Raw genomic sequence first — 23436 nt, forward strand, 5'->3', positions numbered from 1 at the left:
AATGAGACGGATTACGAGCAGCTGTGACTCTCTGAAGCGAAGCCATGTCTCCGCTTTGGACCCCGTCGAAGGCCTTTTGTTATTTTAGTAGGTTTGGGGGGGTTTGGAGGAAAATTGGACAAAAAATAACATCACATTTTCATCCAATTTATTTGCTTTTAACACTTCTCAACTGGGCTTTAAATGACCATCTGTGTTTTTTTCATGGTTTTATGCTCCGAGTTTTCATCTCGTGTTTGTGTATAAAAATGAGAATCTGTTACGGATAAAGAGCAGATGTTCACAGTCAATTGCAGACAAATAAATATTTTAATAAACGCGACTGTGTATGTGTGTGTGTGTGTGTGTGTGCAGGCTCGATACTGAAATGAAGGGGGGGGGGGGGGGGTCTGAAAAGCAGCTTTTGATGCACGAGGCCGTCAGGAATCACTACTGAGAGAAATGACAGCGCTGACAGTGTCATCCTCCGTCTGCCTTATCATCGCTTCCCCTCTCGCTGCGCCTCTCCACACCGCAAAGTACCACAAGGACCTTGAGTGGAGATCGCACACGTGTGTGTGTGTGTGTGTTAGTACCTTGCTCTGGATCTCCCATGGTTTGGCGATGGCAGACAGGTCACAAGCCGTCATCATCATGGCCCTAAATTACACAACACATGGCTGACTTCCGCGTGTCTCTGTCGGCACACACGTGTGCGCGCATGTGTGTGTGTGTGTGTGTGTGTGATCCCTACATGACGATCTCCTTGCGCGTGGTCTCCAGCATCATGTACTTGGTCCATTCGTTCCAGTTCCTCGTAGGTCTTGGACTGGTCCACGATCTTCTGGAACATCGTCCTCTTCCTGCACAGAGAGAAGATCTAGTCAGGTGTTCATCTCATGTATCAACGCGTCACCGTTCTCTGAACCACATGAAATATTGGGTGTGTGCAGGTGGAACGTGGAGCAGACAGAGCCGAGGGCCCACTGTGGTGCCTCTGCACTCACTTAAAGTAGAGGGCCAGGTCCGTGGCGATGATGGCGATGTCCATGAGGTGGATGACGGTGTCGTGCTGCCGGCGGTTCAGGTTCTGATAGATGTTCAACGCCTGAAGAAAAAACCAAGGAAGGAACTAAAAGTCAAGAGCACAGCAAGGATGCAGAGTAAAGGTAGAAGTGATATCTCAGAAATTCACAACATGTTTTTGTCGAACTAAACATTCCGCTTGGAAACACATTGGTCGGCCTGTGGGAGAATAGATGATGAACCTCGCCTGCCTCAGCAACGCAGTTCACGCAGTTTCACAACCGCTGATTCATTGAATCAGAAATTGAATGAATGTGTGTGTTTGTTTGTAAAATACTTCATCTCTCAGCAGAGTCTTCCCAAACTCCAGATGGTGTCTTTCCAAGATGGAGGATCCATGAAGCTTCGCCAGCGGATTACCAGACCTGTAAACAGACGTGAACACACACACACACACTCAGTGGGAAGGTCATAACGCGATAAATCATGCACGTTAAACTCAGGGTGGGCCCGGCCTGCTGTGTCCGCGGCTAATGGCGGCTCTCATTAGCTCATCCATCAGCAGGTGGAGCAGAGCAGCTGGAGGTGTATCTGGTCAATATGAGCTCAATATGTGTGTGTGTGTGTGGCGTAGAGAGCGTAGGAGAGGCTCCTGTTACCTTGAGTCGATTGAACGGTCTCACCGAGAACCGAAGGATTTACAAAATGAGAGAAAGAAATCAGGTCGTGTGATGATCAAAACCACTGTTACTTTTGACCTCATTCTAGAAAAAACAAGCCCGGCTGCTTGTACTTGTACTTATGGAGCCTCTTTATTCAAGGTCACAAGTTACTGCGTCAGGACCCGCCCTCACGTCCTCCCCCTTACTTCATCTGGTACAGGTTGTTGGTTCCGCGGTGGTCGATGTCGTGCACAGGCCGGCGGTCACCATGGCCATGCACTCCAGTCCGTGTAGTAACGCCTCAGATCCCCCGTCTGAGATCACAGGGGCAGAGCGGTGGGGGGGGGGGGGGGGGGGGGGGGGGGTGCGTTCGTCATTTTGAGTCAGAGCGAGGAGGAGGTGGAGGTGCAGGAGCTACAGAGGTGATGTGAACGTCTCACCATCAGCAGGGTGAACATGGTCTGTCCCACGTTGAACCCGTGTCTCCAGTTGTGGTAGGTGATCCTCCTGTAGCCTTTGCTGAGGAGTAGATGAACCTCACCAGGGTCTGCAGGCACACAGTCTCCTGCTTTTAACTCATCTACTCCACTAAATGTAAAGAATGGGATTGTTCGGGGGGAAAGGAGTTTCCTTTGAATGCTGATTGGCTTTCGGCTTTTGTTTTTTTCGGATCCATAAGATGCCGCTGGAGACTAATACTGTACTAATATTCTAACTTGACCTACTATTAGAACATAATGTGCAGATTCATTCACACGCCAAGAACCGTAATAATTATTTAAAAAGAGCTGGCCCAGCATTCAGGAACTCAAACACCAGCACAGAGAATGAAGCCTTCGAAGCCTCAACTCCTGTCTGGCTATCCAGATGTTTGCCATGGAAGCCTTTCGTGAACTAGTCGACCACCCGAAACCTGCCAGGCCCACCTCTCTGGGGATGTGGAACTTGTCCACCACTTTCAGTTCGTAGTACATCTTGATGCCGCACTTGACCAGCTCCAGCTCGCTGTGGTGGAAGTCGTAGAAGTGGAACTCGAAGAGCTCACACTTCTTGGAGTCCGGCAGGACCTCGGACTGCGGACCGACACCCAGCGTTAATGTTTGTTTCCCCAAAACACAAACTGGACATTTGTTTGTTGTTGTTGTTGTTTACCAGAATCTCTTGGAGCTCCTCCTCCTCGCACTCATCCGGCTCCTTCCCCCACCTCTCCCTGGTGTTCTGGGGAGAAACACACAGCATCATGTCTGATTTCGGACCGACCCCCTAAAAAAAAACCCGGTGCCTCGCGTCGACCTCACTAACCAGGACGTGCTGGATTTCATCCTTCCGGCACTTGACGTGGTACATCACCATGTCCTGGAAGATGTCCTTCCTGTTCTCCAGCTTGTTCATCTTGTCGTAGGTGTCGGTGTTCAGCACCGACCAGCCCAGGAACTGGGTCAGAGACTGGATACGACAGGGGGGGGCGCTGTGTATTACTTCATTCTATTGTATATGTTGATTACATGGTTTGTATGAAGAATCATAATGTGCACAATTACACCTATAAGCAACAGGTGATCTTAGTTATTAATGAATGATAAATGATGTCCAAATGTCACAATGAGACTTGTCCAGAAAAAGACTGAACTTAAGGAACAGTTGAGGACCAAACTGTCATGTTGTGTGTTTTTTTCCCCGAATTCTCGGCAACCAGGAAGAAGAAAAAAATAATTCAGTAAAAAGCCTCCAGGCCCAATGATAAATAATGCAGACGCTCTGAATGGCTTGTGTGTATTTATAAAGCAATGAGTCAGTGCTGCCACACACACACGCACACACACAAACACACAAACCTCCATCAGAGTTTCGTCCATTTCATCAAAGGGTTTCCCATCCTTCCTGTTATAGAACGTGGCCACGCCCACTATCTCCTCCTTCTTGTTGACGATTGGCATCGACAGGACGTTCTTAATGGTCCATCCGGAGTCATCCAGAGGCTCTTTCTACACACACACACACACACACACACACACACACACGCACACACACTTCAACATGCAAGGTCTATCAATAAGAGCATACTATCTTTTATACGTTGAGGCAGTATAATAGGTTTTTTTTTTCTTTACTATGAATCACTTTATCTTTGCAATAAAGAAAGCAGGAACCCCACAGAAATGAAATATGACCTTCTACGTCCAGAGGAAATATGAGATGGAATCAATAATTCACCTGCTCACTGCTCCTAAAATATGAACACACTGCAGCAGCACTTGTTTGGTGTCTTGGAATATCGCTGAAGAGTCAAAAACAGCGGAATGAAATCCAAATTTCACCCCTCGCTGAAAAGAATGCGCAGCTTAAAAAAAGGGAAGGTTGACTTTACTGTTAATTGTTAACGAGGTACAAACGTCAAAGGAGTCTTGTTACTTTGCAGAGAGCACCGACAGCAGCTTCAGCTCCCCACCAGACACCAGGCTAAGTGAAAATAAGCTAAATATAGCATACACTTAAACCACAGGCGTCACACTCAAGGCCCCCCCCCCCCCCCCCAAAGGATGACTTTGCTACTGTGAGAATTGCAGAAAGTCACAAAAAAGTAGCTGCGACCATCCGCGCGGAAAACTGCACTTCAAAAGACCGTCAAAATCAGAAAAGAAGGAAAAGTGGAGAACTAAAGAACTAAAAATAGCAGTGTGTGACTCAGATGTGTTGCCTCCTTTCAGGAGGACCATTTTGCACCGTGCAGAACGCACAGAGTCCATTCGACACAATAACCCAGCAGGCTTTGAGTAGGTCCGCACTGGGAAGGGAACTAAATAACACAAAGGCATCCGTCATTAACCGAACCAAAGATGCGGCTTGACAGGCGTCCAATGGTTATAAAATGGTGACGCTGCTCTGACTTCTTTCTTTACTTCAAACCGTGACACTGAGCACGTATATCTGGTATGCGGCGTAGTTTGTGTACGTAGACCAGAGTGCAAAGCAGCAGCCAGAAATAAATAAACCTTTTCTGGTGAAAAGTCAAAACAGATCAAGATTTTTGCGAGACGTGAGGGAGGCTTGTTTTTAACACTGGTTGTTATCGGCGGTGCAGGATTTGATGGCAGACACACAGCACAATAAAGATAAATACCGCCTTCAGAAAAAAGTGATTGTCACTAACGAGAGCAGAGCGTTCAGAGAGAACTGTGAGGCGGAATCGCTCCCTGGTGGTTCATCAGGGCCCAGTGTGCAGCTAAATGACTTCTTAAATTAAGCATTTTAACATGTGCCCTCTAGTCAGTTTCATTCCCATCACTGAGGAGTTCAGGCTCATGTTTGTATTGCAAATAATGGAATCTGATTGTGACATTCTAATGTCATTAAATACTTTACATATGAATCGGATCAATCGTAATGAGGGAAATTGCTCTGGCAGCAACAACTAATGCACATGGAGCAGTGGACGTGATGCTGGGATCGATAAGTGTCATAACAAACAGTGTCTGCCAAGTGAATGACAGCTGATCATTGGACATTTTTGTTTACATGCATATTAATCAAAATGTGTAAAAATCCATTTACAGGTGAAATTCGAAAAATTTGAATATCGTGCAAAAGCTCATTACTTTCAGTAATTCAACTTAAAAGGTGAAACTAATATATTAGTATGTTTTATATATTATGTAGCCATAATCATCAAAATTATATCAAATAAAGGCTTGAAATATCTCACTTGCATGTAATAAGTCCATATAATATATTAGTTTCACCTTTTGCACGATATTCTAATTTTTGGAGTTTCACCTTTACATCCATTGTAGGTTAAAAAAAGAAAAAAAGGGGGGAATGTGTGTCAATTTGACATAAAAACAACTTGAATCAATGTGTTGTTTTCTACTGAATTGGCCAGATTCACAACATATTCCCTTCCTGGTCTGGACGCCAGTGAGGGTTGAGCTGCGTCTGGCTGTTGCGTAACACACGACCGGGCGCCCGTGTTGTGCGATGACCCAATATGTCCGAGAGCTGAAGTTCTGCTTTAACGTTCCTCCTGGAAGGAAACCCTGAAGGTCCTTTACCTCGTGATCATTGATGTTAAACACAAAGAGCCTTCAGGCACGATGGAAACTCAGTATTAGTGTCTTATCATGTTATTTATCAGTAATATTGTACATTGTTTTTTTTCGCTCTTGGGCTCTTAGTCAGCGTTTTCCCAGAAAGAAAGAAAAAAAAGGAAGCGTTCAGCTTTCTTACCTGGAACTTGAAGAAGTCATCCTGACCGGCATTCATTATGTTACAAATCTATGGAAAAGAGCAGATGACAGTGATGAGAGTTGCGGGGCGGACGGACAAACGCGTGATTGAAAGAAGGAGTAATTGAGGCCTAGTGGCGCCCTGCTGTTAAATCACTCAAATAAAGCTGGACTTTGTGGATATTTGATCCCTGTAAGTCGGTTTGAGGTGATGAGGTAAAGATATGAACTGAATGGATATAATAAACATAATCCTCATCCTATAACGTCCGTTAATACACCAAAGGCAATCTCAGTGAATGAAGGACGCTTTAGAGATTGAACATCTGTATAAGTCATTAAGTGCCTCCAAGAGTCAATTTAATTAATCATTGTTGACATTTTACGGATAATCCGGATATAAAAAGCTGGTAATTTACAACATGTAACACACACTGCAGGGAGAGGACGCATTATTTCAATAGGAATCTGTGAGAACCACCACAGCCGTTTCAAACTGCGTGAGAGGAAGAGGAGCTGTGCAGACTGACCAGCCCCGTCTCCGCCACGTAGGTCGGGAGGCCGCTGACCAGGACCCAGTGATCCGCCGGAGGGTTCCTGGGGGAGGAACGCCACACTCGTCTTTAGCCGCGAGGCGAAAAGCCCTCGTGGGCTTAAATAAATAATGCTGCATTCACAACTTTGAAGTTTACGCTGGGGGAGTCGATGACCTCGAGCTCGGCTGAGACTTACGGAATGACTTTGATGTCCTCCTTTCCGTGCAGGATGTAGTCGATCAGCTTGTAGAAGATAATTTCCTTGAGTTGACAAACGACGTCACGATTAGAGACGATTCAGGGGAAAAGAAACACTTTATGAAGAGATAACAACTCACTCACGTTTGCTAAAGTGTTAAATACAAATATGTTTGTGAAAACTCCACCTGCTGGTTTGAAAAGCTCAACAAAAGCCAGTCAGTGGACCTTAATATTGGTCTTTAAAACAGGCCACATAAGTTCCAGAAGCTCAGTAAACTGTAGCAGGGAATGCTTTAGGGCGGGGCTTACTGGGATTGACAGATTGCTACCATCGTGAGGAAAACGCCCAACTTCCTGCACTGGTCCTTGCGTGAGCAGAAGCAGTGTTTAATAATTCCTCACCCTTCCATCGGGAGTTTTGGGTCCATCATACGGTGGAACTTCTCCCATAAGGACTGGCCACAGGTCAAAGAACTCCTACAGAGAGAGAGAGAGAGAGAGACCCAGAAGACTTAAGAGGGGGCGTCATGGCAGCCGTTTCATTATTTAGATGCACTTCCTGTAAACTGGAGGCTCATCCGACGGCAACATTGGGCCTGAATTTTTCACCTCCGCGTCGGCCTCTGAGGCTCCACTGCGGAGCTCCTGGTTCTGATGGTTCCTGTTTTTTTTTTTTTAAGTCTTTGACACGAGGGGGACTGAAGCAAAAAGAAGACTGGTGCAGATTTGGAAAAGAGATCCACCAGAGGAGGCTCTGCAAAGAGGGGGAAACAAACGGAAGCAGATCTCATCCCTACCAAACCGGGATGAGAGCGGCACGAACCCAGCGGGGAGGTTATTCAAAACCAACGAAATGTGGATTATTGCTCCCGGGTCGAGCTTCATTTATTTGACCTTTCACCAAAGAGAGGCGTGAGCTTGTAATACTGTTGATTCAAAAAATAAATAGGTGACCTCTTCCTTACAATTGGCTTTTTGATTGCTCCTTTGATTAAACAGAGCAGCATGGACACCGATTGGTCCCATGGTGTCCTTGACCCTTGGGGTGCGTATCCGCGGTAACCCACCTTGGTCTTGGTCATGTCCAGCAGCCCCACGGAGTAGCGGTCACAGTTGAGGAAAGCGCGCACCGTGTACAGGGCCTTGTGGAACTGCCTCTCTATGTCCGTCAGCTCCTCGAACACCTTGCTGGCCGACCACAGCAGCACCTGGACGACACACAGCGGCAGCTGGTGAGCTCGGGGGGGGGGGGGGGGGGGGGGGGAAGGGAGGGGCGCGCCCCTTTCCCAGCCGGGACCCCCCCCCTCCCTGAGCGGCATGGCTCACCTGTCCCTTCCTGGTCTCACAGTTGTGCAGGTAGCTCAGGTGGAAAACCCTCAGGATCAGGTTGCCGAAGTTGAGGTACTTGTTGAGGGTCTGGAAGGAAACGGCACGTTCCTCAGTTGTGACGGCTCGAATGGCGACTGTCAAAGTGCCGCGTCGGACGGGTGACAATAAACCATAAATACTGCTGGAAAGTTAGACCACGGAGTGACAGAGCGTTATGACTCTTTTCCAAAGCAAGGAGCTAGTGCTCCAATAGCTGCCAAAAGTAGCATTATAGCAATATCAATAAAGGAAAATGTGATCGGTTCATTAATACATACAATTCAATAATACAGGATAATAAGTACAATAATAAAATCTGAAGACGCAGGAGGAAAAGTTCTGTTTCTTTAAAATGAATCCATTAATACATCAAATGCACAGTTGTGACTAAATCATTTATATAGAAACATGAATAAAAGTTATGACAGTTCAGTGCTCAGGAGTCAAAATTATTATCCAATATTTCCAGTTATAATTAAGTTATAATTCAGATTTCTTTATACACACATATATATATATATATATATACAGTATGTGTGTATAAATAGCAGGATTTATCGTGGATTCATGAAGGATTATTGTGAAGTTTGTGTTTCGTTGTTTGTGACCTTTCTTTCACACCCGATTCTGTTTTTGAGGCCCTTGGTGAAGTGTATGAAGCTGTGACCCTCACTGAAGGGGGGTGTTACCTCCTCGTCCTTGGCGGTGAAGCGCGGCCCGTCCAGCTTGTTGAGCGCCATCATCACGGCCACCATGTCCTTACCGTTCATGATGGGGATGGCGAGGACGCTCTTGGTCTTGTACTCCGTCAGCTCGTCCACAAATTCACTGTAGTGAGCGCTCTGTGCAGAGAGAGAGAGGGAGTGTTTCATTGGATCTCATTGCCTGCTGTTTGCCAAATCACCTCTCAACGGATTTGCCCAGTGTCCGTTTTTATTTTTCCATCCTTCCACTTCATCCTCCGCTTTGAGCTCAATTAGTGAACCATCATCCCATTTTTATTGGCATCCAAGGTCGTCTGCTTCCCTCTTCGAAGGGATCGAACCTGAAGGGCAGCTTTGCTCCAGGAAGTAAAATCATTACGAGACAAACTGGATCTGCATTACGCAGAAGCTGCAGCCTTCCAGAGCTTACAAATAAACCTGTTCCAGCAGTTTGACAGCTTGTTATTGGGCGACCTTTCACCCCTCAAAGACCAGAGAAGTCTTCATCCTGCTTGTTATCCTCAGATGAAGCTTTGCCTCCACCTCTCCACAGCGGATCTACACTTTAGAAGTTTCATCTAAACACAATTTGTATTTTGATATCGAAAAACTTCCAAAATAGAATATTTGTTTAGTCGTGTTTGTAGATATGTTTTTTTGTTTTTCTGCATAGCTCAAAAATGTGTAATGTAATGTGTAAACCCTCCAGTCCCTCATTAGACCTGTAACATTTATCGAGGCTATTTGCTATTTGTTAAATCCATAGTGTGTTTGGGTCTAATGGCCCGAATGTTTTAGTTTATTTGTGACCCCCCAGAAGTCTTGTCGTTGTTACTTGAGAATGAGCAGTTAATATTTACTGTTTCAGTTGGCCGCAAACTGCATGCCGGCCGCTAGATGCCGCCAAATACTACAATAAATGAAAATAAATATGAAATGTAAAAAAAAACGTCGGTTTATAGTGAACAACAACATGTTGTACAGTAAAGAAGAACTTCATTAAACCCTGAGGATGGTCCTTCATGTTAGAAGCTAGAGGGCAGAATACATCCGGTGGATGAGGTGTGGAAGCCCGGCTGACTGCAGTCCAGACTTAGTTAAATGAAGTGGGCATTTGTAGATATACACCTTTTAATCTGATATCTTGTTTTTGTACCCTATTCCACCTGTAGCATCTCTCTATCGTCATGGGGATTCCCCCCCAAAAAGTGAATTCACTACCAAGGCAGCAGAATAGATTAAAGGTGTAGTGCTGAGTCGGTAAAAATGGCTCAGAGTCAGCTCGACCTCTGAGAGTAATCTGGGATCGCTCTAATTCAGGACAGATTAACGGGCCTTCGTCTATAGTCCCCCCCTCCTCCTCTCCCCTCTAACCCCACCTTGCTCCTCACACCCTCACCTCTCGAGTTGCCGCCCCTCACACAACAACATGTGTGATTATTAAACAGACTTTGAAGGGGGGGTGGAGGACCGGGGAGGAATGAGGGCAGCTGTGACTCACTCCATAATCCCAGTGACACAAAATCCCCCCCCCACCCCCCCAGCGTCTCCACCTACGAGGATCCTGACTGGTGGACTGGATTGGACTGGGACGGGAACCCTCTCTGCGTCTCTCTCAGAGGAGCATCATAATGCCCCCCCCCCCCTGTGCAATCATTAACTGCTCCTCTGAGAAACTCGTGGTCATTCCAGTTGCCACAGTTCCAGTGGCGTGATGGACGGAGTGGGGGTGGGGGTGGGGGGAGGGGGGGGGGGGGGGGATCTGTCTCGCCCGTCCATCAGCAGCCGAACTTTCTAATCTTCCATGAAGCGGTGCAGAGGACGGCCTGTAATCCATCAATCATGCAGGGGGCGGGGGCGGGGGGGATGTGGGGGGGCTGCCTTATTAAGTGTAAATGTCACAATAGCAGTCGGTGCGGGGAGGGGGGGGGGGACGAGAAGTCAGCGAGCCCCCATGTGAACCTGAAGTGTACGTGGGAATAAACTCACCAGCCACTTACAAATGTCAAAGGTATTGTCTCTGATGAGGTGGAGCCGGCTCTGGCTGGTGGGAATTAGTCTGGGGGGGCGGGGGGGGGGGGGGGGGGGGCACTGTGGTCTCGAGGCGCCATCTGGTGGTCAAACTGAACGTTTACTGAACAAAGAATCATTTTTTAAAATGTGTTAATGTTTCGACACGGAGGAATGTTATTTTTTTTGGTGATCAGATCGATTTTGTGAAAGTCTCAAGGTGAAATTCTTTAGTCTGTCGGGACTGAGAGAGGAGTTTGAAATTGAAGTAAATAGTGAAACTACTGTGTCCTTCATGGGGACCGAGTGGAAATGGTGCAGAGAGAGAAGGTTATGAAAGGAAGCAGGTTGTGTTCTTCATCCGCAGCGTCGTTGTAGCACAGTTTTCCTCCAGGACGTTACGTGGTGTTCACATCCTCGCTGTTCAAATGCCAGTGAAATGTAAACACAGGGAAGGTTATGTGTACGAATACGGAAACTACGCTCCCATGCCGACCTCGACACGAAAACCCAGAAACAATAACGGCGTGGATTCACCTCCGACACATCGGCGATGTTGACCATCTTCTTGGTGGAGGCCACGTGGCCCACGATGCCCATATCCAGCGGGTACACGATCTCGCTGTCAGGCGGCACCAGGCAGTCATCGAACTGGGAATCCTTGTTGACATTAAATAACCTGGGAGAGGGAGGGAGGGGGGGGGGGGTGATTACACATTACATCGTGTCAGGTTATCGCAGAGCATGGCGTGGCCCTGCAAGAGCAACAAGACGTTCCCTTCTGCGATTAAGCCTCCGAAATGTGAGAGTGTGCCAATGTGAAAAAACAGTGGGTTCCTCCAATGTGGCTCCCTGAAGATCGCCATGGAAACGTGACGCCACGTGCAGGACTGCGTCCTCTCCAGGTGTGAGCGGAACAGTAGGAGGTCTGCGGGGTCAATGTACTAAACTCTGACGACCCAAGTCTCCAACTTGAAAAATAAACTCTGACTTTTATTAGGCTCTATTTTTAGTGCCCCAAGCTCCAACTGTGCAACAAATTGTGAACAATTGTGAACATGTGTGAAGTTCATCTATTCGCACAACGGGATTTTACAAATTTCCAAAGATCCTATTGTGAGAAAGTGTCGTTAAAACTTACTTACTTTAGTACTGCTTGAATATTTCTATACTTTTCCATAATTGTTTTTTACATAACAAAATTTGTCATCTTTCAACCTAATATTTTTTTTAACTTTTTTTTTACTTAACATCTTTTGACTTTTTAAAAGAAATATCCTTTGAGGTAATATGTTTAGAGTTTTTTTTCAAAATAATTTATCGACCTTTTTACTTTAGTTTACATGCTTTTTTTCTCACCAAACATATTTATACTTTTTCACTTAAAATTTCTTTTTTACCTAACATATTTGGATTTTTTCGCGCCATTTTTCACCTGACATGTGAAATGTTTTTTCAACCCTTTTATTTTGTCGACCTTTTGATCAAAACATTTTTTGGGCCTAATATTTTTTGTTGATGACAACATATTGAAACTTGTTTAAAGAATTATCTATCGTCATCATTTTTGGACCTAGCCTATTTTGACTTATTGTCAAACACATCTCCACCACTATAAGTCTCATTTGAGTTGTTAAAGAATCCCGGGGTCACCTGGTGGCCAGCTCGGCCACGCCGTTCCTCTGCCGGTACATGAAGAGGCTCATGCGGTCGGCCCTCATCATGAAGCTGAGGTGCCTCATGAGGTTGAAGACGGACTTCTCCATCTGCAGGTTGTCCTGGATGTCCCGCATCAGGTCGAAGAGGACCTCGCTCTCCTCCACCGCCGTCAGGTCGTGGAACTCGCTGATGTCCATCGCCACCTTCCGGTTGCTGTCAAGCAGGTCCGAGACCACCTTGGGCCGGAAGTTGGCGTCGTAGTACTGCTTGGCGAACTGCGGGTTGGCGTCCAGGAACCGCTCCGCTGCCGCCGCGTCCACCATGGCTGCTGGTGAGTGGGAACAGGTGGGAGTAAGGGAAGGGGGGCCGGCCAGGACAACGTCCCTCGTTCCACAGGGGACCGAACTACACCCGGTCCAATGATCGCTCTCCTTTCAGCATCCGTCTCAAGCCGCTGGTGTGACATGTGACTTCTGACACCTGGGAACATCTCACTGACTTCCTGCACAGACTTTCTGGTGGATTAAAGCTCCGAGAGCTTGAAACCACACCACTGAGCTAAAAGGTGCCAACGAGCTGCAGGATAATTCTGTCCCTGCAAGTCATCCCTCCAACAAGCAGACGTGGCAGAATGAGCAGTTTAAGCCCTTCACAAGTGCCTCTGCCATTCATCTTCAAAAATATTCACAATTGTGTTAGAGGAAAATTACATAAAATTGAAAATATATATTTTTAGCCAAAACATTCCAGCCTTCATCACATGGTTTCATTTGGGGTGTAAATGTGAGGCTCGGTTGGGATTAGGGGTTATTCTACCAAATGTAAACGTTCCTACCTGTTAAAAGTCCTTGTATTGTCTCCAGCAAAGTGTGTAATCCCTCTGTCCTGCAAACCAAGTAAAGAAAGGGGATTACTGAGGCGGTTTTAAATGGTCATGTGTGGAAGTAAGCCTGCATCCAATTACAACGCTGCGATTACCGTGTTGTGTTTAAGGACACATCCGGGGGTCCTTTTCCCTCTCACTACAAGACACTGATACTTATGACAACGAGTTCTGATTGCATGTATGAAACTATGGAGTATTAATTAATTGGCCAAATATTTATTCATGTATAGGCCTACCGACCCACAATCATTTAAAGATGGTTGTAGTTCTAGCAACATGGATATAGTCGTACAGTTTTTAAACTAAGAAAGGTCCATAAAAGAGAGTTTGAATGCAAATCAATTTGAAATAAAAAAATCATGCAATACTGCAGTTTCTTTGCTACGCATCTCTATGCAAATAAAAGCAGCTCATCATGAAAGCGACACACATTAGTTGTTAAACCACAGTGAAGCACCACATAAAGCATGGATGAAATGTTGATTTTGATTTATAATATTTATATAATATTATTATAATATTTGGCAAATAGAGGTAGACCAAGAAGCAGGGCCTAAAAAACTACTACTACTACTACTGTATAACTGCATATTAGCAATATTAATTCAACTTAATTAATTCACAGGGGCGGCTGATCTATTATGGGCGCTGGGGCGCCGCCCCTCCTACCAAGTAAAAAAAAATAAAAAATAAAAAAAATAAAGTTTGAAAAAAAAAACATGACTTTCTTCTGTACGTGTTTTTCACACTAGAATGAGGGAGAGGGGGTGGGGGGGGGTCTTTTTGTTTGCCAGCTTCATCATGTGCCGCATAACATCATAAATGTGTAGTTTTCTTTTTACAGTCTATGGTAGTTTTATGCTCGGGGCGCCGAGAAAGAGCGCCCTCACTATCTAACCAATGGAGCTCTGATATGCTATAACACGTCACTAAATATGATCAATTCAACCAATCAGTGACGCGCAGTAATAATTCTCCGATGGGCGCTTTGCCTCTGCGCCCATCGGAGAATAACATGAGTTTTGTGTGGTCACGCGGCAGTGAGATTCGAGTTGACAATGGCGCCGGCGTCACATGAGAAAGAAACCGTGCAATCTCTTCTTCAAACTCCGTTTGAAAGAAGACCACTGGCTGAAAAACAAAAAATAAAAGAAATGGGACCGGACCAGCCACAAATTAACATCAGACAGCAGGTGAAAGACAAGGAAGCGTCGTACACTAGAGGCTTTTCGCGGACATGGTACACTAGGAAGCCGTGGCTAACCGGCTGTGGAGTAACTAACTCGCTGTTTTGCTTCCCTTGTTTGCTTTTTAAAACTGCAGCGACCGATCGAGCCTGGTATGACTTGGTTTCCTAATATGATGTGTATGACTTGGTATGACCTTGCCCAGTGAGCACAAGACGTTATTTCAACGTTGAAATATGGTTGAAATCGGGTTGAAATGAGGTCTGAACGTCTAAGACCTCATTTCAACGTCTTTTCAACCGGCGAAAAAGTGCGTGAAACTTCAAAGTGCTAGAAAAGGGTAAATTTCTCGAGTATGTGTCATGTGGTAACGTAAGGTTGAAAGAGAGACGATAATATCATTACGATTATCATAATAATGAATGAACTGGTCGGCCAAATTTGGTCTACGCAAAGACGTGATTTCAACGCATTTAAGATTTTTCTTAAAACGTCATGAATATGGAAATACAGAGTGTGTGTCTGTTACGCCGCCACCCCGGCTCGGGAGAGGAGGCGTAACAATATGCTTTAAGGACAAATTAATGCGGGCCGTTTCAAACATTAGTTGTAAACACGTAACTCTGATCACATCTGTAACGCGCATGCGCAAGTTCTTAGACGCTTGCAGAGCTTCCATCGGGTGCAGCGCGAGGGGAAGTGTGTCCGGGAGCAGAGCGACGTGAACGGGCTGATACAACCACGGCTACCGGCCCCAATACTCTGTAAGTACGTGAGTGTTTGAATGAAGCACACCTGGAACTATAACCAGTTATTTTACTGCTGCCCACTCGATACGGGAAAGACTGTTGTTTTGGTAAGCTAGTTAGCGTTAGCGCTATCGTTTGCTAGTTAGCATGCTAGCTCGGAGCTTGCTAGCGTTCAACATGAACTGGACCAAAAGTAAACCTCATAGAGTATTTTCCGTGTGTTTGGTGTTGCTTATGCGTTAGGTTGTTGCTGTACCCATATCATATTATTGCCGTTCCCATTTCATGTAGAAAATACACGTTTTTAAAGCAACGCGGCCTAAACACAGATTGCAGGTGAATTCAACAAGTTGTGGCCTGTAAACAAGCTAGCCAACACATCGTAAGTTACTGCATGCTTAAAGCAACATTGTAAAGTATGGTACTGTATAATATACCTGGAAATGTTACTCCAGAAATGCCATAAATTGTTTATAATGTCATAAGTAAACAATCTATAAATAAGGGTTCTCAAACACCTCCTGCTGTTATCATTATTAAACTTTTTTTATTAGTGTCATTATAAACCCAAATTACACACGTTTCCCTAAAGTCTTTGTTCATCCCTCCTCACAGGTTCCTGTGGATGGAGGTTACATCTGATGGAGTTTGTCCCTGCAGTTGTCCTGCCTTACACCTGGTGTACTACTCTGAATATTTGAATAATTTCTGTTGCAGGAATTGAACGTACTGTACATCTTTAAGTTGTTCTTTCTGTACATATTTACTCCTCCACTGTTCACCCTTAAGTGTTGTCCAGTTGAAGGGAGTTTTATCTGTGCCGATGTGATGGTTTTGGGACAGGATGCTGCATGTTTAGACTGTAAAGCTCCCTCAGGTTTATTTTTCATTTTGGGTTGAACAAAATAAAATGAATTGAATTAACTTGTTGACTAGAGGCATCTGCAACTGAGGGGTGTTCTGTGCATTCTGAATCATTGAAGTGACGATGAGGGAGACGGAGCTGATTTCAGGTATACGATCCGGATTCAAGTGACTCGGAGCCAGATCTTGTTACAGAATCTGAAAATGAAGTGCCAATGATTCAGAAAAATGGTTTACAAACACAAAATTCTAAACTAACTGGTTCATGTTGTTGCTCCACTTATAATTTCATAGTTTATTTTTTACAAAATATAATTTATTTTTGTATTCTGTTTTGTATAGGAAAAGTGTTGTTATATTGATATGAATAAATACAAATTAATCAAATTGTGTTGTCCTTGTTAAGGGCTGTTGACATGATTGACAACTGTCAACAGTTGATTGTGTGTAACTTGTACTTTTTCAGCGAGCAATTTTGCCGTTGAAAAGACGTTTAAAAGACGTCTATGGCCCGACGTTGAAAAGACGTTGAATATTGGTTTAAAAGTGAAAGTTGTTTCAACGTCTATTCGTAGACGTTGAAAAGACGTCTATGTTTAGACCCGTTTTCAACCTGATTTTTAATATCGGTGGTAAACGTACAAATGTGGACATAATTTCTTTTTAGAACCTATAAAATAATGCTATAGCACAAAGTAGAGGACGACATTTTACCGTATTAAAAATGACGTTGATATGTGGTCTAAATATAGACGTCTTTTCAACGTCTACGAATAGACGTTGAAACAACTTTCACTTTTAAACCATTTTGCAACGTCTTTTCAACGTCGGGCATAGACGTCTATTCAACGTCTTTTCAACCAAAAAATGTTCACTGGGTGTCTTTGAAAGAACAATATTTGAAATCTACAAGGACATTCTAAATTCATAGTTTAATAATTACATTAGATGCTATTTGTTTTTAAATCGTTACTTTGGTGTTAATGTAATAAATAAACAGCAGAAATCTCCCTCAGCCCCCCCTACTTTTTCCATCACCAGCCGCCACTGTTAATTCAACAGAATCTACTCGCTCGAGAAGTTTTCTGCTCGCTGTCGTTGTTCTTTTTGACAGTAAAGGGGCGGGCCCAGTCACCGTCGTATCTCTGCTTCTAATTGGTTACAAACCCCGATTTTGGATTGGCTGACGTTATGCGCTCTCGGATTATCAATTCGATTCATTTTATGTTGTATAAACCCCGTCAGACTGACAGAGTACTGAATATATTGTTAGTGAATATTGCCAATCTTCAGAGAGCTGCTCATGAAAAGGAGCTCTCACTCTGTCAGGAAACCCCATCACCAAAACGAGAAATTAGCTTATTAGAGAAGACGTGGTGGGAGGACCGCTTCCTATTTCTTCATCACTGCTTCCTAAAACACGGTGTGCTTATTTCAGTGTTTTCTCTGTCCCACACGTGTTACTTGGGTGAACAGGAATTCGGCGTTTTAGATTTTGATGGTCGAGGTGAGCTTCGAAGTGACGCCTTTTTCACCACGCGGACGATCTCCGCGGGTCCCGCCGTTTCACGTGACGCGGAACGCACTTCCATGTCACGTCATCACGCACGGACCCGACGTCATTGAATTGAATTCGAGCCTGTATGGCAGTCGGCGGTCCGAAGTGAAGGCGACTCTGACTTACCTCGGTGAAGCAGCGACGGAGCAGAGTAAGGTCAGTTAGTGTACACAGTAAACAACACGTTGTTGGGTTTGTTTGTTTGTTTGTGTTGTTGTTGTTGTTCCGATAACTGTTGCGCGGCGTCATGCATATTTAGTCACTTGCAGCCTTTCAGCCGGTGTCCACGTTGGCAACTTATTTACAATGAGTCCCATTCATAACCGGACTTATATGCTGATTATGGTCGAGCAACTTAAACACAGCTTAAAGTGTCTCCCCACAGCAACGTTATTGGTGAATAACCATCACGCATAACTTAAAGGAAACAACACTCACGGTGTTGCTTTAAGCCTGAAGCAAAGTTTATGGAGAAGTGGTGATGTATTTACATGACGCGTTAGTTCTCTGAGGGGATTCCAGTGAGAACAACATGTTATAAAGAGAGGTGCAACTTTAAACCTGACCGACGACACCAGTTACGTGTCCAGCATTTTAGTTAAAGGGACAGAAGTTCGCACCCATTCATAATGTAGTATAAATCCAGTCATTTTCCCCAATGATCTTGACTTGTCAATGCTGTAGACATACATAATACATACAGGGTTGTGGCTATTTCCTCCCACGGGGCATATCAGTAATGGTGGATCGGTCTGTGCGAGGAACTAAAAGCACGAGCTGGATTCTAGGAGTGAAGGAAGGGGAAGTGTCACATTTGTATTATGAGGCAACATCAATAGCAGGAAATATGCATTTTTTTTTGTCAGACTTTTGCAGTTTGGCCAAAACAAAGGAGTAATGGCCCTCCTCCTCCTCCTCCTCCTCTTCACTGCTTCCAAACTTTCCTTCGTCAAATATTTGAACACCTAGAAGAGTAGACGGGTTGACACCCATACTCTCTGTTGTCCTTTTTTTTTCAGCATTCCATAACTCCGAGAACGACTGCATCATGACTCCCGGCAGCGAGGCGGAGCAGGGGCCTCTCGTCCTGGAGCGGGTGGAGAAGGAACCGCCCCGAGGCTGGCGGTCCGCCGCGTCCAGCCGCCTGAGGAAACACTGCTCGTGCACCTCGCAGAAGGCTAAATCCCAAATACTGGGCTTCGTCCCCATCCTGAAATGGCTGCCCCGCTACCAGCTCCGGGAGTGGCTGCTGGGCGACGCCATGTCGGGGTTGATCGTGGGGATCCTATTGGTCCCTCAGTCCATCGCCTACTCCCTGTTGGCCAGTCAGGACCCCATATACGGTCTGTACACGTCTTTCTTCAGCTCCATCATCTATGCGATCTTCGGCACCTCCCGACACATCTCGGCGGGGATATTCGGGGTGCTCTGCCTGCTTGTGGGTCAGGTTGTGGATCGGGAACTGGCTCTGGCGGGATACCTCCCGGAAGGCGGCGGCGGCGGCGGTAACGGCAGCGCCCTCCTGCCGGCCGGTTTGGGCAACGGCACCGCCGCGGTGGTATGTGACAAGAGCTGCTACGCCATCACCGTGGGAGCCACGGTTACCTTCACTGCCGGCGTGTACCAGGTAAACTCGGGTGAACAAAGGCGTCTCTTCTCTCGTGGCTGGCATCGCTAAACTGCGGCACCTGCCTGCCTCTTTCCCTCAGGTGCTGATGGGCATCTTCCAGGTGGGCTTCGTCTCGGTCTACCTCTCGGACTCCCTCCTCAGTGGCTTCGCCACGGGAGCCTCCCTGACCATCTTCACCTCCCAGGTCAAATACCTTCTGGGCCTGAAGCTCCCCAGGCCTCAGGGCTGGTTCGTCCTGTTTAAGACCTGGCGCAGCTTGTTCGTCAACCTGGGGAACACCAACGTCTGCGACCTGGTGACCAGCCTGGTGTGTTTGGCAGTGCTGATTCCCGTCAAGGAGCTCAACAATCGCTTCAAAGCCAAGCTAAAGGTAAACCGAGGAAAAGGTTTACGGTTCGATCGGGTTTTCTGTTCGCATCTTCTTCCTGTGTCGGAAGCGATGACTTAAACCTGAGAAGTGAGAATAATCTGATGTTTCTTATTTTTTAGGGCTGTCAACATAAACGTATTAATCTATGCATTTAAAAATATTTTAACGTAGTTAACGTACGTTTTACAAACCAAAACGAAAACGGCCGCTAGCTGCAGTCAGTTACATCAAGAAGAAGGTCGCTTCTTGCATTAGAAGTAAAAACAAACAGAGGCACAACTACAGCAAAGACCACTTAAACCTCTGCTAGGCTAAGCTAGCTGCTAGGTTGCATCCATCTAAACATTTAACGTTACTCTGGTAGTTTTGTGTTTTTAAAATAACATTAACAATTCAATAACACTGTCTAAAATACATGCTTTTTCAAAGTGAATACTCATCAAAACGCACATTCATTAAACACAACATTGTAACAACAACAACAATCATTAATTGAGTCTAATATATGTCAAAATGTGCAATTAATTAGTTAATTTTTATTTTTTGCTGACCAAGGCTCCAATTCCCTTCGAGCTCTTCGTGGTCATAATCGCAACGCTGGCCTCTCACTTCGGAAACTTCAACACGGACTTTGGGTCGGACGTGTCCGGCGTCATCCCCACGGGCTTCCTCCCCCCCCAGCTGCCGATGTGGTCCCTGATCCCAAACGTGGCCGTCGACGCCTTCTCCATCGCCATCGTGGGCTTCGCCATCACCGTCTCGCTGTCGGAGATGTTCGCCAAGAAGCACGGCTACGCGGTGGACGCCAACCAGGAGATGTACGCCATCGGCCTCTGCAACATCCTGCCGTCGTTCTTCCGCTGCTTCGTCAGCAGCGCCGCGCTGACCAAGACGCTGGTCAAGGAGTCCACGGGGTGCCAGACCCAGGTCTCCGGGCTGATCAGCGCCCTCGTCCTGCTGCTGGTGCTGCTGGTCATCGCACCGCTTTTTTATTCCCTTCAAAAGTAAGTGTACCACAGGAGGAGATTCTTGGAACTTCTCTCAATGAAGGTTTTTTGACCCAGAGCAACGCCTGTGCTAAACTGTTGTGCAGCCTGAGGTATCGTAAGCTACTTTATTGAGTTTCCTTTATTTGTGAAATACCAAAACTAGGGATTTTATTGTGCAAGGTAAGAACAGACTTGGTCGATTTAGTCTGGGCTGCCTTTTGGCTTTTACTGTTACGGTTGAAAGGAGGGATAAAGTTGAGCGAAATCTTATCTCTTATCCTAATTAATAACCATCATCTTTAATAACTGTAGTCATCCTTCCAATCAGACGGTTCTGTAAGAGCAGTAATCTCTAATCTGTAAAATGCACCTTGAGGAGAAGCCCAATAAGAAAGCACTCGTACCCGGCCACAAACGACAAAGACCCCATTCTACAAAACGGCCTATTCCTGTCAACAGGTGGACGTGGAAATGTTTCATTTTCTTGTAGTTTCTTTGAAGTTCACAGGAGTCCACAGGCTTGCTGTCCTTATCTTGTTCACCATAAAAAGAGGCTCTGATGATAGACGTGAACAAACACAGATAACCTAAAGCCGAGGGTCAAGGCCGACTTTGCAGAGGCTGTGAGTGTGAGTGCAAAACCGCAAGCGGATGACACGAATGGATCCACTGCAGAATATGGAGGGAGATGACAGCTTTCCCTTTGCTCATCGGATTTGTCGATGTTGCCACACGTGCTGAGGCCAGATTATGTATTTTCTGTTGTTGTACAGTGCATCCGGAAAGTATTGGGAATGGGAGAAACTGCCCAGAAATAGGTGCGCCACGCGTGTGGAATCATACCCAAGAAGACTTGAGGCTGTAATTGCTGCCAAAGGTGCTTCAACAAAGTATTGAGCAAAGGCTGTGAATACTTATGTACGTTATGTTATGTTTTCGTTCTTTATTTTTAACTTTAAGTTTTCACTTTGTCAGTATGGGTTGTTGTGTGTAGAATGTTGAGGAAAATAATGAATTCATTCCATTTTGGAATAAGGTTGTAACATAACAAAATGTGGAAAAAGTGAAGCGCTGTGAATACTTTCCGGGATGCACTGTATCTTTTTGCTTTGATGAGCTGATTCGGTCCTGTACTCATTAATTTATCCAGTGTTATCATTTAAAAAAACGTTGACTTATTTAAAAAATTTTAGGCCATTAGAGGTCGACGCTTATCATAGTGATATAAATATAATTTGATAATTTACAGCCCTCTCTCCCATGAAGTCCTGACCTCTGCCCTCTCCTGCCCAGGTGCGTTCTAGCCGTCATCATCCTGGTTAACCTCCGCGGAGCTCTGCAGAAGTTCCTGCACGTTCCCGCCATGTGGCGCGTCAACCGCGTCGACGCCTCCATCTGGCTGATCACCATGGCGACCTCGGCGCTGGTCAACACGGAGCTGGGTCTGCTGGTGGGCGTCCTGGTGTCTGCCCTCTGCGTCCTGGGGCGAACTCAGCAGGCCCGGGTCCTGGAGCTGGGCCGGGCTCCGACCCGGGAGCACTACGAGGACGCGTCCTCGTACCGTGGCCTCCGGACGCACCCCGACGTGGCCGTTTTCGGATTCGGGGCCCCCATCTACTACGCCAACCAGAGCATGTTCAGGAAGTCTCTCTACAAGCGAGTCGGGCTGGATCCCGTGAAGGAGAAGACCCGGCTGGTGAAGTTTAAGAAGAGCAAACCGCAGCAGCGGGAGCAGGTTGGCGGAGTCCCAAATGAGAAATCGGGAGAGGCGGAGGTCGCTGGTAAAAAGCACGAAGAGGTGGAGGCCGCAGGAAGCGTCACCTTGGTGCTGGGCCGTGAGCCCCGCCTCTTCCGCAGCCTGGTGATTGACTGCAGCGCCGTGTTGTTCCTGGACACCGCCGGAGTGATCGCTCTGAAAGAGGTGCGCAAAGATTACGCAGAACTCGGGGTGACGGTGGTTCTGGCTCAGTGCAGCGCCTCCGTGCTGGACTCCCTAGAGAGGGGGGGGTTCTACCCCGTCAACGGAGGAGAGAACCAGATCGTGTTCTTCACCATCGCGGACGCCGTCCACCACGTTCGGAGCCTCGGCGCTCCGAACGGAGGTCACTGCAGCGAATAAGAGATGTGTTTATCCAAATCTGTTTACAACTATGCAGCTGAAACGTGGACTTTTGTGCCTTGCAATGCTGAGGTGGATCCTTAAGTGAGTCCATCAAGGCAAAGATTTATTTCACGGTTTCAGAATTATTTTAAAAGCATCTGAAGTCGTCATCATTGTGGAAAAGAAGCCAAAGAACATAGCACTCTTCTTAAACCCAAAGGTTTTGGAAACGTATATTTATATACATATATATTCATACACATATATATCTATCTAATATATAGATACATACACATATATATCTATCTAATATATAGATACAACTAAATTCAAAAGCTTTATTCTATAAAAAAAAAACGGTTTATCGAATTTAGTAGTAAAATAGTTTTCTCTTCACAGTATCTACTGTATTGCAACATATATTTATGTTTTTGATTCAACTTCTTTAATTTGACAACAAGGAAAATAGTGAACTCAAATGATGTATTACTAGTTTTTTTCCGAGATTCCCTGCTGTTTTTATACTTCCTCCCTTCAAACAAACACGTCTAACAACATGCATCACAGGCTCCACCCACTCGGGGACTCTTGGCGTCTGGCGGCCCATAATGCCGTTCTCTCTATTGTAACCATGTGAGGAAGTTTACGCAGCGATGGATGATCGCTGGAATAGTAAATGTGAGTTTATACTCTTCAGCGATGCCTCCACAGTGCCTGAGTACAAATGTACGGAA

At 45.8% G+C, this 23436-nt stretch overlaps 2 protein-coding genes across 2 annotated transcripts in view; one reads left to right on the forward strand and one right to left on the reverse strand.

Moving 5' to 3' along the window:
- The window catches only part of pde6a (phosphodiesterase 6A, cGMP-specific, rod, alpha), a 15145-nt gene extending 1433 nt beyond the window's left edge, over positions 1-13712 (reverse strand). Inside the window, 25 exon segments of the mRNA XM_062558668.1 lie at positions 576-639; positions 734-792; positions 794-842; positions 987-1087; positions 1343-1430; positions 1874-1916; positions 1919-1951; positions 1954-1981; positions 2108-2193; positions 2196-2214; positions 2594-2740; positions 2820-2885; positions 2970-3113; positions 3503-3652; positions 5892-5939; positions 6421-6487; positions 6623-6687; positions 7030-7104; positions 7695-7835; positions 7954-8043; positions 8685-8837; positions 11247-11388; positions 12363-12696; positions 13204-13253; positions 13347-13712. Coding sequence (XP_062414652.1) covers positions 576-639; positions 734-792; positions 794-842; positions 987-1087; positions 1343-1430; positions 1874-1916; positions 1919-1951; positions 1954-1981; positions 2108-2193; positions 2196-2214; positions 2594-2740; positions 2820-2885; positions 2970-3113; positions 3503-3652; positions 5892-5939; positions 6421-6487; positions 6623-6687; positions 7030-7104; positions 7695-7835; positions 7954-8043; positions 8685-8837; positions 11247-11388; positions 12363-12691 — 2187 coding nt within the window. The 5' untranslated portion in view covers positions 12692-12696; positions 13204-13253; positions 13347-13712.
- Positions 13713-17185: 3473 nt separating this feature from the next.
- On the forward strand, positions 17186-22985 carry slc26a2 (solute carrier family 26 member 2). Its single transcript, XM_037462082.2, has 5 exons — positions 17186-17768; positions 18632-19239; positions 19322-19612; positions 20168-20616; positions 21895-22985. The coding sequence occupies exons 2-5, from the start codon at positions 18661-18663 to the stop codon at positions 22718-22720; spliced, it is 2145 nt and encodes a 714-aa protein (XP_037317979.2). The 5' UTR covers positions 17186-17768; positions 18632-18660; the 3' UTR covers positions 22721-22985.
- The last annotated feature ends 451 nt before the right edge of the window (positions 22986-23436 follow it).

Source organism: Pungitius pungitius, chromosome 2 (assembly GCF_949316345.1).
Source record: "Pungitius pungitius chromosome 2, fPunPun2.1, whole genome shotgun sequence".
NCBI classification, from domain to species: Eukaryota; Metazoa; Chordata; class Actinopteri; order Perciformes; family Gasterosteidae; genus Pungitius; species Pungitius pungitius.